This window comes from Musa acuminata, chromosome BXJ3-11, assembly GCF_036884655.1.
Source record: "Musa acuminata AAA Group cultivar baxijiao chromosome BXJ3-11, Cavendish_Baxijiao_AAA, whole genome shotgun sequence".
NCBI lineage: Eukaryota > Viridiplantae > Streptophyta > Magnoliopsida > Zingiberales > Musaceae > Musa > Musa acuminata.
The window spans coordinates 7,616,087-7,635,359 of NC_088359.1; the positions used below are offsets into that span (position 1 = coordinate 7,616,087).

General features: G+C 35.2%; 1 protein-coding gene across 1 annotated transcript in view; it reads right to left on the reverse strand.

The window, feature by feature from the left end:
• LOC103970792 (THO complex subunit 2) overlaps window positions 1–19,273 on the reverse strand; it is a 34,534-nt gene that overhangs the window by 13,927 nt on the left and 1,334 nt on the right. The window contains exons 3-19 of the mRNA XM_009384712.3: window positions 18,863–18,904; window positions 17,444–17,503; window positions 17,272–17,334; window positions 14,890–14,970; window positions 14,252–14,326; window positions 14,116–14,163; window positions 13,846–13,914; window positions 13,624–13,757; window positions 9,539–9,614; window positions 8,974–9,164; window positions 6,866–6,946; window positions 5,714–5,927; window positions 4,951–5,187; window positions 4,795–4,875; window positions 4,595–4,714; window positions 4,433–4,492; window positions 1,547–1,674 (exon numbers count right to left, since the gene is read on the reverse strand). Coding sequence (XP_009382987.2) covers window positions 1,547–1,674; window positions 4,433–4,492; window positions 4,595–4,714; window positions 4,795–4,875; window positions 4,951–5,187; window positions 5,714–5,927; window positions 6,866–6,946; window positions 8,974–9,164; window positions 9,539–9,614; window positions 13,624–13,757; window positions 13,846–13,914; window positions 14,116–14,163; window positions 14,252–14,326; window positions 14,890–14,970; window positions 17,272–17,334; window positions 17,444–17,503; window positions 18,863–18,904 — 1,760 coding nt within the window. The remainder of the gene's footprint in view (window positions 1–1,546; window positions 1,675–4,432; window positions 4,493–4,594; window positions 4,715–4,794; window positions 4,876–4,950; window positions 5,188–5,713; window positions 5,928–6,865; window positions 6,947–8,973; window positions 9,165–9,538; window positions 9,615–13,623; window positions 13,758–13,845; window positions 13,915–14,115; window positions 14,164–14,251; window positions 14,327–14,889; window positions 14,971–17,271; window positions 17,335–17,443; window positions 17,504–18,862; window positions 18,905–19,273) is intronic.

The window sequence follows — 19,273 nt, forward strand, 5'->3', positions numbered from 1 at the left end:
AGGATCTATCATTTACCCATGATGATCTAGGCTAGTTTTGCGAGGATCAAGTCATTATCTTTCCAGATCTAACCCCACATCGGTTAAGGAAACCCCTACAACCAAACCCTAAATTCATGAAATAATACCTTCGGAGAGAGAAAATTAAACCCTAACTTCATGCATACCAACCGCAAGGGGTTGATTTGAAAGATAAATATTGTATTTATGCCTCCATGGTGACCATCGAAGGAGGAACAATCCATCCCAACCAATATTTTGGCTAGTGAATTTCCCAATGTAGATTAATGCACGAAAGTGCCATAAAACATTTGACAAATTATAACATAGTTGATTGCTTGTAAATCTATAAGGCTTCAAGAAATACCAACTGCAAAGGGTTAATTTGAAAGATAAACTTGTAGATCCTTTCAAACTGGTTTTGAGAATTGGCATTCGAGAAATCCTGAGTTTGGAGAATGCATTGAGAGAATTCAGTAGAGAAAGAGGGAAAATAGGTTGGATTGGGAAAGTGAAGAGAGATGAAAGAAGAGTGGAAGGATGGCGAAAACCTAAATTTAGAAAGACAAAGATCCTAACATGTTTCTGTTGGATCTGATAACAAAGGTTAGAATTACCACTCTATAGACCAGCTCTAACAGTCCATATCTGGATGCTAACCCTGGTTCACTAAGGTTATTGCCCAGCAACCTCTGTTCCGGATCAGACCCAATCTATTGTTTGATTCATTGATCAGACAGATAAATACCAATCAGTATGTGCTGGTCCAACCGATTTATGAAATTATGATCTTGATTTTCTTAAGAGGTAAGGGACTAGTGTCTGTTATATCTTTTCCTCTCTCCATCTTTTCTTCTATCATATGTGGTAATGGACAACCAATATAACAACAATGGTAATAAATGATGATTGTAATGATTCCAACAAGTAGAAAAGATAAAGATAGTAGCCTCACTTACGAGGCATAATCATAATCACATGTTTGTTTTCTCCCTTTATCCATGTGTCCTCCCTTGTTTCCTTCCCCTCCTACAACTCTGCACTTCCTTTTTTATAATTTTGAGTTTATTGACAATGGCCAAAATTGGCCAACTCCAGCTGACTTTGATTGATCCTAATTGATTTCAATCTATTTCCGATCAAAAATCGGCCAAAATTAATTGGCCTTGAACAATACTACTTCAGACCAAGTGAATCACATTCAAATCAGACGATACTATGAACTATGCTTTTTCTAATCATCCTTTGAAGGTGACCAGGAGGAAAATGTATGTCTTGACGGGTTTGTCAGTAACCACATTAGCAAAAGTTCCTACAGGATAACAGTTAGGTAGGTTGAGTGCTATCAAACAAAAGAGGACATATTCGACAAGCAAGAGAACAAAAACCCATAAAAACTTATCCCCAAAAAAAAACATGTGGATGTGTGTCATTACAACTTCAATATATCAAATGAGCAAGCTACTTTTGAAGTAAGAAGCATATCCATATTAGAATAAATGGACAAGAAAAACAATAAGAGCATTTATTTGAAATAGACACATACAGATGACCCCAAAAGGATGCAAGAGATTGAAGCCAATCTGACAGATTAAGGCCATCATCTTTGAGCTTCGAACGGCCTCCTTGCACTAAACGTTCAATCACAACATATTCCAACATGTCATACTCCAGCTGTCATGTAAATACAAGGAACACTCAGTTTCTGTAACATACATGAAATTATGGACAACAAACATTATGACAGTGAATTCTAAAATGAGTTATATAACCATATAAAGGCATCACATAAAGACAGGATAAAACAACCACGAATAGATTAGCACAGCGAACAAATCAACCACAAAGACATGGTGCATGCTATCCAAGTCACTAGGAGAAGAATCAACTTAATGCACATAACACTGAATATGTACTTTGCCACAGCAAATTCTCCTCATCAAGATAAAGCACAAACCAAGAACCTTAAATCATGCACTCCTGTTAATCACCTGATAATGCATGGAAAGGAAAAAAAGGATCAAAATAATACTAAAATTAAATGTCTGTCATGACTCAAAGCATCAAAAATAGGTGAAGTAGTACTTTTCCACAGCAAATTCTCCTCATCAAGATAAAGCACAAACCAAGAACCTTAAATCATGCACTCCTGTTAATCACCTGATAATGCATGGAAAGGAAAAAAAGGATCAAAATAATACTAAAATTAAATGTCTGTCATGACTCAAAGCATCAAAAATAGGTGAAATAGACAAGAGAGCAAATAACAGATATGTTTAAAAAAAAAACAGCTCCTTGAACTGCCTGATAGACATCCCATTAAGTCTCGGAAATAGAACTGGTGCTTACTCTTGGTCAAGTCTAATACCATATGCACTAGAACACTACAACGAGAAACACAACATAAAATACAATCCTGTCAGTTTTAAACATTATACAACTGAGCAATAAGTTCCAACAAGATCTATTCCCTGCCACCTTCAAATTTTCTGTAGTTGCAATTAAAAATAATAATTTGGGGCTATATGTATGCTGCAAAGTCTGAATGACATGACAGCAAAGTCATAGAGATCATAGAACTTTCAGAAAGGAACTTTCAGGTCAATTGTGGCAATCAATGATGCTTGCATTCAACTAATATATTGGCAGCATCCACAGGTCAGGTATGAATTGCATGGGGGATGTGACTTCAACTCAAATGGGGAAATGTTGAAGCTTGAACAGAAATGTTCTGACCTGAATGACTCTGACTGAATTAATCAGAGGTGAAGAATGAGAGAAGGAAATGAAAGGAAAGCGAAGAAGCAGAGTCTTGCAGCACATTTCTTTGCTGCAGAAGGAAAATGAAAAGGGAAACCAAGAAAAAAAAATACACCTAATAACCGCTCAATGTGCTATTGCCACTTGCCACTCTTATGGTTGAAGAATGTGAAACAAGGCCTGAGAGGCTGCACCAACATCCACTGCTCTCCATGTGCTAAACAAAGAGCAAATGGGTGGGTGGCTGTACAGGTAAGAGAAAAGCTTAAGCACTAAGTCACATGACAAAAGAGACCAATGAGGGTTTTAAATACAATCTCACATTTCATGTGTCTCAATATTATTACCATCCACTGAAGAGTGGAGAAAATTAAAAACAAAAATAAGAGAAGAATAAGAAAATAAAGAAGGAATAGAAAAAAAGAAAAGCACAGAGAAAAAAGGAGAGAAAAGAAGATGGAAGGCGGATAGAATAGAAAATTAAAGAAATTAGAAAAAAGAACAGATTGCAAAAAACTTAATCAAACAAACTTTTTGAATGATGCATGCTAGCCATAAAATAAAATAATCAGCTCCAGTGTCATTTTAGAAGAAGCAAGTACATCTCTAAAGCATGAAAATTGTTTTAATCATATATTCAGAATTTTTTCTAATATATATTATTCGAATATTTTTTAGTAATTCTGTATCCCTGTACTGTATCTTAAAATAGGATTCTTACAGTCATATATCCATAAAGTTGGAATGAAACCCAAGCCAGAGACACAGGATCCATATTCGCATCAAATTAGTGGAACCAAGTTTGAGTGACAAGATGCAACCACCTACGAAAGTGTTCAGATCATGGAATTGAATACCAAACAGTACTAAAATACTTACCAGTCAGAGCAAAAGGAATAACATGGACTTACCCTTGCCAACTAATGAACTCACTGAAAATTTTGAATGGGTCATTTTCAGGTTTCCCTGAACCACATTACTAGATCCAATCCAGGATATTTTTAAGGTAAATGTCAAAAGCAGACCAGATGCCTGGATTAGAGCTCAAACCTTTTAGTCAAGCCTCAGACAAAGTAATTTGATCTACTTATTGCGATTTGCGAGGAAGAAGAAAATGAGAATAAAGAGAAGAAAAGAAGCCATGTCATCCTCTCATTGTCTCCTCAATTCCTGTTCTTTATTAATTATTTTTATACCTAAAAGGTTGGTACTCGTATATGTACCAATATACTCTACATGTTCCACAGCCAGCCAGTAACAGATAAAAATTGGTAATCAAAGTCTTAGATAAGATCATGACGTAGAAGACCCAGAAAGCACATAAATCATGTCAAGAATTCACAATGAATTTCTCCCAGCCACCAAAAGTTGTACAACATGACACGAAAACATTGTCCAAAGCAGCAACTACTATATCCACACAATACAAAGGTCATGCATGCTCAAGCCTAGTTTTCTATATTAAGTTAATGCTAGTTCAGTATGAACAATATGTAATCATGATTGATAAAGAACAGCAAGCAATCAGGCATGTGCATGACAAGATTATCAGATGTGACGAGACAGGCACGATGTAAATCTTATTAATCTGGACAAGCAACAACTACCTAAAAAGCAGCATGTACATAAGTAGATAAAACCATCGAGCGAAAACATCAAACGCAAATGGTACCTGTGTCAGGTACTTGAATGCATCCACAACAGGTGTTATCATGTCCTTATAAGCTTCAATCTGCAAGTCAGGTTCTTTCCATATTTCCTTATCTCCATTTAGGGATGAAGGCATGATATTTTCAGATAATTACTAGGAAAGTCAATCTTGAGAAAAGAGAACCTGTTGAACTATTGTGCGAAGCACAGTCATCGGATTAGAATGTGCAAGTTTGGCTACCATGCGACTTAGCTGTTTCAAGTTTTCCTTTGCAAGCCTTTTCAGAATTCTTCTGGTGTCCAACTAAGTAACAGAATATAAGATCTAAGTTTCAGGTATACGTAATATACATAGCTGATACAAACAGAGAAACAATAATAGACCTTCGCAATCTGCCTTGCAGCCTGAAGCATTGGATTCTGTTCATCCTCCTTCTCCCACTCACCGTATAGACGGTAACGGACCTACAGTACAAGACTGACTGAGCATGCAATAGAATACCAAAGAATGCAGAAAAGGAATAATGAAATTAAGCGAACCTCATAAGGAAGCATAGATAGAACATCCCAAATCTCCTGTCCAACAGCAGGATTTGCTGGTACCAATTGTAATGATGGAAGCAAACATGCACCTAAAGCTTCCTCCACCCTGAGTCTAGCTTCTTTAGCTCGAAGACGAGGATCCCGGCTCTTCACATCATTTGGATCAGGAGAATTGACACATGAAACAGCAAACTCTTGTGCAGAAAGATAATATGCCCTCAACACTATGCACACCTGGCAATTACAAAAATAAAGATTACTCAGCCCAATACAGTATATATAATATGCCACCAAGCCAACCAGAATAACAGAACTCTTGAACCAATGCTGAGTGCAAGCTGAAAAAATCTAACTGCTTCAACACTGGCATTGACCAAGCATCTTATATTTTTCCCACATCTGAAGCAGTTACCTAGGTTTATGCTATTGGCTACACGTTTTAAACATTAAACAATGCAGGCCAAACATCAATGAATCCAAGATGCAGTTTGTCAGCATGTGGTATGGTCACAGGCAAGCTTTTGAGAAATTAGAAAAAGAAATCTAGAGAAGATCAAATCATGAGGAAAACAAAGATCCCTGTAGTTCATACAGCAATGAGCAAGTGATATGGACAAAGTCGAATGCTAGGAATTACAAAATGATATGTAGGCAACACAAAATCATGAGCTACCATATATCAAATTTATAAAAAAACAGATCTTTTGCAAAAAAATTCATAGATATATAAAACATAGCAAATGGAATTAAGCAATGATACCTTCTGAAGCAGCACTGTATCACGATAAAGGTAAGGTCCAACAGCAGTAATCATTTGGAAAAATTCCCGAGGAAGATCAACATATACAGTCTGCTTGGAAGACACTACTGTTGCATCCATTGCATCAGGCCCAGGGTATGTAAGGCCACCAATACTTCTAAAACTTGTTCGGAAAATCAAATCAAACGCTGTTGACATTGTCTTCTCAATGAGCCTATAAACAACTAAAAATGATGTTAAAGAGCAGAAAAAATAATGCATTGTTCTCTTGCAAAATGCTTAATATACTTGCATAGACTAATAAATAAGTGCACCCTTAACTAAAGATGATGATACATAATCATGCATGTCAGTTTATCAGAAAAAAGAGAAGACTCTAGGCAGACTTGCCATAGTAACTAATAGAGAAGACTCTAGGTAGACTTATCATCATAACTACTACAACAGAAGACTATAAACTAGGAGATGTAGCAAAAGAGGTGTAATATTATATATCTAGTTGCATCAAACATGAAGCGTTCTTTCATCTGAATTGCTTTATTTGTAATTTAGAGTCAAAGCTCTTGTTTCAAAGTATAGCAATTTCTGCATGGAAGATCACTCATTCCGAGTCTGAAAATTGTCATGGAAATAATCTATTCTTATTAGGGCTTAGAACAGCAATCCTTAATGAAATACACTAGGCATTCTACTCTCATTCACTCAACTTGCTTATTAGTGCCACAGGATGACAAAAGTTCATACTATGGATTGGACCGAAAACTACAAAGATGTTATATAAACTAGTCTATCAGCTGGTCATCACATTTTACAGACTGTTCCTTCTCAAGAAAAAACATGGCCAGAAATTATTGATTCTTATAGGGTCGTCTTTCGGAGAACTAAAGACCTTCAAATAATCTGCCCAATCCACGGGCATGGAACAGTGCCCAGTCAAGGATATCATTGCCCGGAGCAAGAGTAGAATAATTTAAACTATAATACATCATAGGAAGACCTTGGAAAAGCAAACACTTATCATTGCCAAAAAAATCATTGCCAAAGAATAATTTGCTTAATGATCATACAAAACCATCAATCCTACACCTCAAGACAAAAAAGAAAAAGACCAATGAAACACATTTGAACAAGTACAACACAAATTATGCATACCTAAATAAGCCATCACAAATCTCAACATGCTCAACAGGATTTAGATGGGAAAGCTGATCAAGGAGAATTTGTGCATGGTACCTGAAGCCACAGTTACATTTCCTTTAGACATATCATAAACTAAAAGTGCTAATTGAACAACGGAAAAACACAAGTGTGTCAGCCAGTCCAATCAATTTAAACAAAACTAAAAGAAGTTATACATTACAGACATGATGTAGTGGCACAGAACTCGAGAAACTAATCTGAAGCAAAGGGAACTAATCTGGATCATCATGACCATCCATACAAGCTCCTCAAGACATACATAAATAAAAACATAAACAAATTATTGCAAATTCATAAAATGCTATGGTACAGTGTGCACTAAGAGCATATGCATCATGGCCAACCATGGCACTCTGTTCCACCAGGAGAAACCAGGCTGGTGGGAGACAGTAACTAGACAGAGGCACGTACCAAGAGTCACGACCACATAATATCAGGTCTACATGCCTGCATATTATTTTCGTTGGCAGGGCATACCATCCATTCCAGCAGAATCAAATCCATGCTGACAAATTCCTATGTCATTAAAAGTTACAATACTATTGCGTCAAACCTTTCATGATTTCTAATTTTAGACAGACATCATATGCCTTTAGTTTATTCCTGATGGTGGTCAAGATGGAGAGGTTATTAGCTTAATCCAATATACTCAAGAAAGTTATAAAATATATGGATAATACAAAACTATTATCATGATAGTTTTGAGAACTATTTTCAAATTTTTAAGTTCTCTCAAAAATAAACCATTGGTCCTAGGATGTGTGATCTAATTTCTTCGAATGGAGAATCAGGCTATAATCAAATTTCAAGCAGCCAAATCGAATAATGTACACTTATGTTTATATTTGAATGCTTACAATATTTTGTGATGATGTAACTTCTTTGCAATGCACAATTTGCAGATACTCGTTCTACATCTTATGACAAGTTCAACAAGTGAAATTAGTCGCCCTAATTATCTGAAGAAAATCAAAGTCATCTTATGGCATATAAAGAATATAGGTCATGTACAATCGTAACAGACAAAGCCTAGACTCATCCTTTTATATCTTTTCAATGTTTTGTGTCCATATTAGATGTGTGAGCAGGATTCCTTGAGGTGATAATCCAAAAGAAAACCTTAATATATTTTCCAGAAACATAACAGACAAGTAGATTACAGTCATTAAATATTTAGTATCGGCAACTACAGCAAAATAATAATAAACTTCAAATCAAATATCATCTTAGAACAAATATATAAAGTATATGAACCTATTACAAGAAACAATGAGCTTACAAAACAGAAGTAGAGTTAATAGACAAGTGTATCGATATAAATAAAAAATCTAGTATGGGCTTGTAACTACACTGAAGTTGTATGCTTAGACACAGACCACAGCCTTGATATCTCAGTATTCTACAGGACCGACGGGTCCAATATTTAAAACCTTGACCGGAAATTCATATTAACAAAAAAAACCATTTAAAACCTGAAACAAGTTTTGTTTCTAAAGGGCACAAAAGACCCGAGGACTTATTTCTTGAAGAAACAATAAGCAAACTCTGCTTATACATCAACAAAAGAATGTACACAGAAATGAGTTCTTTGTCACTAGATCCTAACAACAGTAAATCATACTGCATTTTCAGCTTGATTGTAAAGCAATAATTTGCTGATGTTTAAGACGAAACTTCAAGAGCGTTGTATTAAGTGTTACAAAAGGACTAAAATTTAGAACAGACAACTCCAACAACACTATTAACAATTATAAGCATGTGCAATCAAAGTATTAATACTGATACTAGCACTTGACCGAAAATTCATCAAACAAGCACGTAATAACCAGTCAATAGAATATCCCTCAAGACACCAACAAAAACAACTAAAAATATTTAATATGTGGGACGTCCAGCATGTACAAGTGGTACACTTGATACACATACAGTATTTATAACCATCCATGAAACACCAATTTGCAAGAAAAATACAAAACAAAACAAAATACAAAAAAGATGAAGATTATCATGCAACACAGATTGATTCCTCGTTAAAGCACACTTCAGCAGTGCATACTTACCAATCATCAACAGAAAGGAAGCCAATTAACAAACCAAGTTTCTGGTTATTTTCAATTTCTGGAGCCCGTTCTTTAATAGCTTCACTTTCCAGGTCCAATGCAGCAAATAGATCAATAGCCACATCCTGTTTTTCATCATCCATTAGGTCTTTCCCAGTTGCAGCAAGATTAATTTTGCCAATTTTGTTAACCTGTATGTTAAAAGTAATCATATTAATTACATATAACTACAAAAAATGCAGAACTAAATAGTTCAGGTATCTAAAGGGAGCATACCAAGATATTGACAGAAACACAAGACTAATATATGTGCACATTTTGGATATACACATGTCCAGGCAGCAATCAGTGAGCACAATAAATTTTTAAAAAAGAATTAAGGGTAAAAGAACAGAAAATTGCTTTCTTCTTCAATACTTAACAAATGAAATACAAAAGAAATTCAGTTGTTGCACTTGGACAATCTATCAACATGTAGCAGAATATTTTTATACTATTCAAAGAAGGTTGCTTAAAAGGTCGGCTTCAAGCAAATACAACAGATATGGGACAAGACAATGCATACCTCATCAAAACGCCTTGCAACAAATGCATCGTAATGTTCAAATGCCTCATCATCCTTGGGAAGCAAGTGCGAGTATCTGAAAAACACAAGTTGAAAAGGTAAAATGCATTAAATTCAATACCACCTACAAATTTAAATACAAAAAAATACTTGCCAATAACAGACCAGAACATGGTTCAGAAAATAAAACAAGTCAAATGAAATATTCCAAAGAATGAACAACATGAACAAGGCTCCCAACATAAGTGAAATATTACAGATAAAAAATCATTGCAACTAAAAGAATTTTCATGCCTAAAAGGTACCAACACATTGTTCTGCCAATTTTCAGTGCGCTTGTGCTTAACAGCAACACATCATATTGTGTCATGCTATATACACACCCCCACACCACAAAATGACAATCCTTACCCATCCGATCAACTAGTCTACTGCAACCAATTTTTATTAGATCTTCAAACAACATGCACCCACATTGTAACCAATATCCCCTTTCATCTAACAAACGATAAGCAATAGATAACACAAAAGAATTCATCTTAGGTGACTCCTTGTTTTCGCCAAACAAAGAATGAGCCAAATTTTAACAAGAATGGTAGCGCAAGTTCATGTGTTCATACTATACTTTTGCTAGATTAAAAATCAAAAGATTATCTTATCTTTTACATAGATGAGTTATTGCTATCATCCATTTAAGCAATGCTTATCTATAACAGAATAGCAGATCAGAAATAGAGAGAATAAAATGATATAAATTCCAAAATGGAATCACTTTTGTATACACAATAATGGCACAAGAGCAAATGAAAGCATATGATCATATGAAACAAGTAATAGTTTACCAACTTGGATGCATATGTATTTTACCTAATTGACCTAGAACCCTACACATCAAATTAGTTATAGCACATACGCATCCAAGCGTCCATCGAACCACGACAAATCTTTCACAAATGCTTAGCACATGCAGCAAAGGATGTCAAATATGAAATTTATGGCCTGAGATTCAAGTACATAAGAAAACAAATAAATAAACAACTAAAATGACTAAAGGGAAAATCGGTTTCTTAAGTAATGTCCAAGATGCATTGCATTAAATCCTCTAACAGATGTCCAGATATTTCAGATTAACCTGAAATAACATCTCAAAAGAAATGAGTACATAAAAATATTAAACTAAAATCAAGGATATGAGATGTGGAAACACACAACAGATGAGAAAACAGATTTAGATGAAACCATAAACTGTTAGATGAAAGAAAATAACAAAAAGTAAGAAATTAACTGTGCTGAAACCGTAAAAAGTAATTCTGAAAGATATAAATAGTGTAAATGCACACATATCTTCCAAAAATTTTAGACTTTATTTGAATTTTAAAAATTATTGTAATATCATATCATTAGCAAGGTTTCAACTACTGGTCAGACCGTGAACCTAATGCCAGTGTTTACCAGTTTGACCAAGGACTGATACTATCATTATTGCCCAATAGTTTATTCGTTATTATTTTTCCCAATGATCTCGGGTAGTACAGATCAGTGTAACACTATATGCATCGGGCATTGTACTGATCACTTATCTGACCTTGACCGTTACATTTGTTATTTACATGTTGACAAAGTCTATTAGCTGATGTAAAAGAGCAATTTGTTTATTAAAAGGACATATTCAACAACATAAGAAATTATCCACATTTTAATGCCAAAAATAAAGATTCTAATAGAACTCACAGAAGCAATAGGAACCACGTCAACATCTAGAAAATCAGCAAGAAGCATTTAAATGGCATAGAACTTCCAAAAATCTTGTTTTTTCTCAAGAAATGCAAAATGGGTCTGTAGGGAAATCTACTGTTTCTAGGTATGTCAGGCAAAAAAGTAGGGCCCAGAATTTACCACTACCATGAAATCCTAGCAATCATGCTGAAAAAGGCAATCAGCAATAAGGTGTCAAATTAACTATATATAATTAAACATGACTCGTACATACTTAACCTCCATGAATAGAATAAGTCATGTGAAATGCTTGGATAGATATCTTGGAGTTTTTATACAATGATATACGTCTTTCTCTTCACATTATAATTATTTCTCCTGTATGTTCTAAGGCCTGAGATACCTAAACGAGACAAAAAAACATAAAAAACAGTCCAACTGCTTTTACTCGGCTACTAACCAAAACAATCATGGTTTAATAGGCAGCAGACATGATCAGTCAAAGGAAACAATTATCACATAAATGTAAAACATACTAATCCATACTCCAGCCAACAAACCAACTTATCCTGAATAATTATAGAGTCAACAAAATGAATTCATAAAACTATAGAAACTGCAAGAATAGCTTTTAGATTCAAATGTTCACATTTCTGCGTCACAAAAAAATAATAATTGCATTAAAGAAACTAGCAGTCATATTTGCTTCAGTTCCATTGTCATTCTTTTATTATGATCAGATGTTTAATTGTATAAGCACTAGAAAGCAGAAGGTATACTGTTAAATATATTAATACAAAAATTCCAAATATCATTAACATAATTGAAACTCAAATTCAAGAATTAAAGATAATGGTCAAAACATCACACAGCACATAAATGACGAACAACATATGATGCAATGCAGTCTTAGTATAAGGTATGAAACTCGCCTTTATGTGAATAATGCTCTATTTATCACAGAAAGCAAATATAAATAGAGGAATGTGCCACTTGCCACTGCTTGTATGGTCCAAGATATTGATAACAAAAAGGTGAAAACAGATTCGTGAAGATCTTGTCACTCAGCACACTTAATGTCTGTCAGATGTCTGCGTGATCATTCACTGATTCCCTTACAAGTAGGTGTCATTCTCTCTTGAACACAATTAAAGTATTTGAAGAATGCTAAGTGAGAGATGACTGTCAATTACGCTCTACATTACCGGCTTTCATGTGTTATTTCTGTGAAAGTATAACTTCAGCAAATATCATCCTCCAAGCTTCTAGGTCACTCTTCTACCCCCATAGCGTTTGATGCTTCTCAGTGCATATGTAGCTCCTCAAACATGACCACTTCACATAACTATTGTCTGAAACAAATGTACACAAAGCTGTACAGCCTTTTGTGGACCAAGATTAAGATCCTACATTCCAGATGACTTGCATCATCTACCTCATACCACTTCACCTGATTCAATTGGCTCAGCAAACTACCATAACCACACTTAAGCATATACCTATCATCATCGACCTACAGCACGAGCTGAAACTTGACCGTCTTGGACCTGTTCCAACTTCAATAGATACTTTGAAAAATGGTCCAATCTGTTGACTCTTGGAGAAAAAACTTGACTATATGTTTCCCAAAAAAAGTCAACTACAAGAATCAGTAATACGAATGCACACCAATAACATTTTTTTTCCCCAAGCTGCAGGTCCATAAACTTCATCTAGAAGCTACTTGTGAATAGGGTTACCCCTGGGCACCAATGAATGCCTCGAAAGAGACACCAACAAAATATCAACTCTCCAACGAAGGCAAACTTTATATTAATTGGTGTCAGAAAGCGATACTCCTGAAAAGATTTAGTTTCAATAAATAGGTGGAAAGAGACCACTCGCTTTAGTATCTTTTTTACTCCAACTTACTGGATTAATTCCAACTTCGAAAACTCATCAAGAAAAACCCAGAGAAAACCTGGCAAACCCTCACTCTGAACAGATTGTCCAAATAAAATGTCTTCTGCAGATAACGATGCAATTGTTCAGCATATCCCAAACTTGAAGAACCAATTTAGGGCAGAATGATTTCCGTCTTTAATAAACAACATTGGATAAAAACAAAGACGACGTTGAGACTGAAAACAATCAGAAGTCAGATTTGATCTTTAGATTTCATAGGCATACCCTGAAAACAGTATGCTGAAAATAAAATATTCAACTCTATCTAGTTCATTCTGATGTGCACAAACATAAATGAGGCAAATATGATCATATTCAAGACATAGAAAACAAAAACTGAAAAAATGAAGTCTAACCAACACACACTATAATAACCTTCAAGTCAGAATGTGAAATGCTATAAAGCTGGTTATAAGAAAACTTACATACTGTCAAGATCTATGAACTCTGCCTTCACAAGCAAAGCTGTCAAACGAAAAAGTCCAGGAGGTGCAGGGATGTTTACTTCCATACGTTGATAATACTGGAACTTAAATCCCAGAATTTGGGCGGCGTGTGACTGTTAATAGCACAAGAAAACAAAGAATGAGAAGCGAAAAAACATAGAATGTTTTCCACTTAAAAAATCAGTGGTCATAAGAAGTTACCTTTGGAAAAATAGGTATGAGGCCATAAAAAGTATGATTGTCAGGATGGAGTTCAAAGCACTCTAGTACCTTGGGAAACAGAAAAGACCAAAAAAACCTCAAATGAATTGTGTTTCCAAGCCATATTACTTTTGATCTTAGAAACATGGCATTGAACAACAGCCACTTGCAATATTGGAGTTATTACAATATTGAGAAGAAAATGAACTCTGAAAAAATACAAACTGTAAAAACATGAAGTGTATGTAAACCAATTAACAGGCAACTTACAATATCAAAGACACGATTGGGATCCAAATCAAAATGCCCAATTAATGACTGCAGGAGAGATTTCAAGAAGACCATCAAACAAGTGTACACAAATAAAAAAAGACTCATGCCAGAAAACAAGAAGTATGTTCAGAACCTTAATTGTGCTGATTGTCACGGTCGACGCATTCTTAGACATCACTTCCAGTCCACCTTGGCAGAGGAGTGTTACCTACAAAAGTAAATAAATACTGGTAGAACAACCTAACAAAGTAGTATAAACTTTTCAAGGAATACAAATAAAATTGAATCAACAATCATAGCTGATCGGTAACATGTATGAGTTTAAAACTTGAAAGTCTGAACAGCCAATATTTCACTGTATCTAAAAGGGTCTTTTGCTCATAAAAGGGATGATTACCAAGAATGATAGTAACAAAGACAAAAGTGGTTGCCGATTTGAGTTCGTTTCGCACAAAAACATTTTCGTTAGTTCACTTATACGTCTTATAATATCAAAACTTCAGCATAAAACAGAAAATTCTTCCCATGGAACAGACAGAAAGCGCAATTTGAATCATGACCAACCATAATAACAAATGAAGAACAAACAGGCTTCAAGGGTAATGCAAGACAAATTTTGAATTACCATCACAGTTCAGCCTCGAACAAGCATATAGTGGTGAAGATTCTTTGTGTTCAATGTTTCTATCACAATATGTTCATGCAGAGTGTTTCTATTTATAAATCTTGATTAAACCATAGAAAGCTTAAAATAAGATTCAGATTCTTTACCAGCTTAGCATAGCCCTCGCTCTCTTCTCTTAGAAGATTGAACTTTGTTTGTTGATAAAGAAGGCGAGTGTTTACTCTGACCTGCATCAGACGTGATAGAGAACCAAATATCAGATAGAGAACCAAGAAAGAAAAATTAAGGACTCAAAGATAAATAACATATAGCTAATTTCCTTGTAGTTAGTTAGCCATTTGACAAACATGTCTTCCAAAAGATCATGATGGCTTAATCAGTTAGACCAATCATCCCTCTAGCGATGCATATTACAAGCCTCATTATTTCATGTTAAGATTCTACCATGCATGATACAACCACTAAGTAAATTTTAATATGCAATAGACAATTGTTTAGCTAATCACACATAAGCTTATTCACTTCAGCTATCCCTATAATTAATACTCAAAAAAATAAAACTTTAAAATGGTCATTGCATTAGCGAGAAGAATCTAAAAACTTTCTATAAACTCATCCATGACACCAACTCAGTATATCAGTAGCAATGAGGTCAATGAGCACTCGCATAGGGAGTGGACCAAGCGTGGCCTGAGTGCCATATTATAACCCAGGCAAAGTGCCTGGGATTAACTGCTGCCTGAGCACCCAAGCACTCACACCCAGTCAATGCCACCTCTAAGTCCAATTAGATTCACCCAAGCACTCACACCCAGTCAATGCACCCAAGCACTCACCCCTTTTTTTTTTCCTCTCCCGATGCTGCAAGCACCTGCCTTTGTCTCTCTCGTAGTAATGCAGCCCCCGTCCCCCCTTCTTTCTCACACCAAGCACCTCTCTCTCTCTCTCTCACAATGCAATGTAAGGCCATCCACCCCCTACCTCCCTTGCCTCTCAACTCTACCCACCGTCTCCCCCAACTCAAAGCTATCGCCCTCTGCCTCTGCACTCAACCATACAATGCTAGATTTCTTCAATGCATTTGGACTCAACTGGACTGCTAACCGAGGGGCATGCTGTGGTGGCAGTGTTTTCCGTCATTCTTTGGACTCAACCAAACACCATTGCTGGTCTCCGTTGCTTTTTGCACTCCGCTGATATAGCCTTGCTCCTGACTGTTGATTCTAAATAGTTAATTACTGGATTATTACATTTATTGTCACTGCAATGTTAGGATATTAATCATGACAACTATAGGTGGTACTTTTATCGTAGTAGTTAAACCTATGCAATTCGATATTTTAGTGCTGATATTTCAAAGAATATGGAATAATGTGAAACTCATACAATGATAATCTTTATCCTTAATATATTTTTAACAATTTTTACATTTGTGAGCATCTTGCTTCGCTCAGGCAAGCCTCTAGGTGAGCACCTAGCTACTGTGTTTTGTAATGTCACCTATATATTCCTTTGTGCCAAATTTACTCAATGCTGGAACTCCTAGTGCCAGAATTTGCCATGTAAATGGTATGATCCTTTACACATCTGAATGCAAAACTTTCATTTTAAGCAACAGAGAAGAATGCAACTTGGACGAACAAAACATCCATCTTCACGAACCAGGGTGTAATGACCCAGACCTCACAAAAGATACAGCCCAAAACATATAATGCCTACATAGTCATATAAGCATACTCTAGGCCTCCTCGAGCACTCCTGGGCATGATTATGGATAGATTGCAAAGATAAAGGTACCACCTAGCTCAGCCGGAATTTACTAGGCCAATTTCTGATTAAGAAGTAGAGCCATCTATACTGGGCAGTACTTACAAATGCCGATGGTACTCCATGGTGCCTTGGTACCACCCATTTTTAATGGCATTCACCTAAAAGTTGCTGAACTTCAACAGGTACAAAATGCATAAATCATATTGTACCAAACCAATTAATTTTTCAAACACGTCAACTGATTAACAAGTGAAAAAAATTATTCATTTAATCTGAGTACTTTTGAAAAGATTTACTCGTTGCTCATTCTCCAATCAGCAGTTGTACTATGGTTTTAAAGAAAATGAGGTGAGGAAGATGCACAAGGGCAAGAAGAGAAAGAAACTGAGGCAGGAATCTAGTGTTGGCAGTACAATGTATATCGCATATAAAACTCACAGTACAATTCTTGATCTAATGAAACAATTGAAAAATGGTGGATGCTAAGATTACTTTGTAATAGAAAACAATTAAGAAAATAGTATATAACTATTTAAAAGAATACATCAGCCGAATAGTCATTATAGGACCTGTGTCATATATGAAGCTGCTGGGTAGATATATCATTGCAATCATAACAAATATAAAGGAGCTGAGTGGATGGAAATGCATAACAAGATGAATATACAAAATAGACCATGTTAAGTAAATCAACACCATCTTCTACATTGGTTTCAGACAATACCACATGATAACATAATTTGAACAAAATCAGTTACCTCTTTGGCTTTCAATTCTTGAGCTTTAATCTTACTCAGCTCAGATTCCCATAAAAATTCTTCCTGCAAAATGAGCAACATACAAAGAAGAAAATTATTAACATCTATGAAGTCAAAATATCATTAACAACTCAAAATGGATGATTCTACAAAACAAGTAAAAGAGATTTACCTCGCAACGCTCCTGCAAAAGCCTAGATGGAACCAGCAATGACTCCACTAGCCATTTAGTCTATGTAACAAGTGTCATAATAAGTTAAAAGCAGAAAAGGTATATTAATATTTTGAACTTTAAAAAACATAACATAACCTAAATTTATTTAACCACAACTTTTGGGACCTGACTAATATAAACAAAAAGACAGATTTAACACCAATATGCCCATGAGTTAACCCCAGCTTGTCTATCTAAAGTGAAAAAACAAGACACATACCTCTTCCCTATCTAAACTAAGGTACAACCATTTCAAGCGCATGGCTACCTCTTCTTCCAAAGCCAATTATGTGTCATCATTTTTTCATAAACATGCCGAAGGAAATATACCACTTCATCCCTTCTTCAATTCAAGAACAGAACATGCCATTGGCCTCTTTAAAACTAAAGAACTAAGATTAAGTATATCAGAATAAATATTAAATATATAATAAAAAAACTGTTCTTCTAACATATTTAAATTGCATCAGCCCTCTTGGTATTTTAGCCAAGGCCTTGAACCTGATTAATGCTGCTCTAAACAGACCATTCACAGTCCTTCAAATACTGTTTACTTCTCTTTCTTCTCTCAAATCTCTGTTTCTGTTCTCTCTGTTAACTCTGTCCCTCAACATTCTCAAGGAAAAGCATATTTGATTCACAGGGTTTTCTAGCACAGCTTTTGAGCATTCCTTTTTCCAATCAGTGTTAACTTGTCGTTCTTCCATCAATTTTCTGCTTCTTTTTGCTTAACTTTATTCCTCAACATTCTCGGAGCAAAATATATATTCGCTAAGTTCTCATTTCACAAGGATTAGGATAGTATCCTTAGGTTGTTTTAAAATCAATATAAAAAATTGCAGTCATTTGGCACAAGCACTTGCCAAATCATGGAATAGAAGCTTATCAATACAGGCACAGAATGGGATGGTGCTGTCATTCAGTACATGCCAAAAATTAGCCTATATAGTATGCATCACCAGCATGACACAGAACAAGACATGACAATGCATTTTCAGCATAGCACATATGAACATGTGATGATCCGTACAACAATCCTCCAGAAATAACAATGAAGATAATCAAATTGCATGATAAGAAGACAACTGCCGATATTGATCATAATACATACATGATATGACACAATCTAGTATCACCCCGTATAACAAGATATTAAGCAAAAAAAATCAAAATGATACTATGGAAAAGACAAGTCATGCATGAACTGATTCGTGACAATCATGGATACCATCATCAAGACCCAAAAGATTTTATAACTAAATCCATTTTGAACGTACCAGCACTTGAATATGATTGCATGTGGTAAAGTGAGGATCATTTTGAACTAGAAAGGAAAAATGAATGTTTAAAATCCGTTCAATTCAAACATATACTTACCATTTTAATAAGTCGAACTCGACATTCTGCAGTCATTGTATGCTGAAAAAAGAATATAATAGCAAAATAAAGTCAAGATATCGCAGCAGACCATTTGTTGTTTGTTATCAAAGATAATAGAGAAAAATAATATAGGCACGAAGAAGCCACAAAAACAAGTAAGATGGTTAAGCATGCTATGATGGAATAACAGGTAATAATATATGTCTGTGGTTGCTCCAAATAATTTAATGACGTCAAAAACCACTACAAAAATTATAAATCAATTGGAAGAGGCTAAAATTGTTGTTAGGATGGAATTTTTAAAACTGATCAAAACCCGGTACACACAAGAAATTGCCAACACAACTAATACAAGAGAAGTGCAATTATTTTTTCCAAAAAAGCAAGGACTATCACTTGGATGCAAAT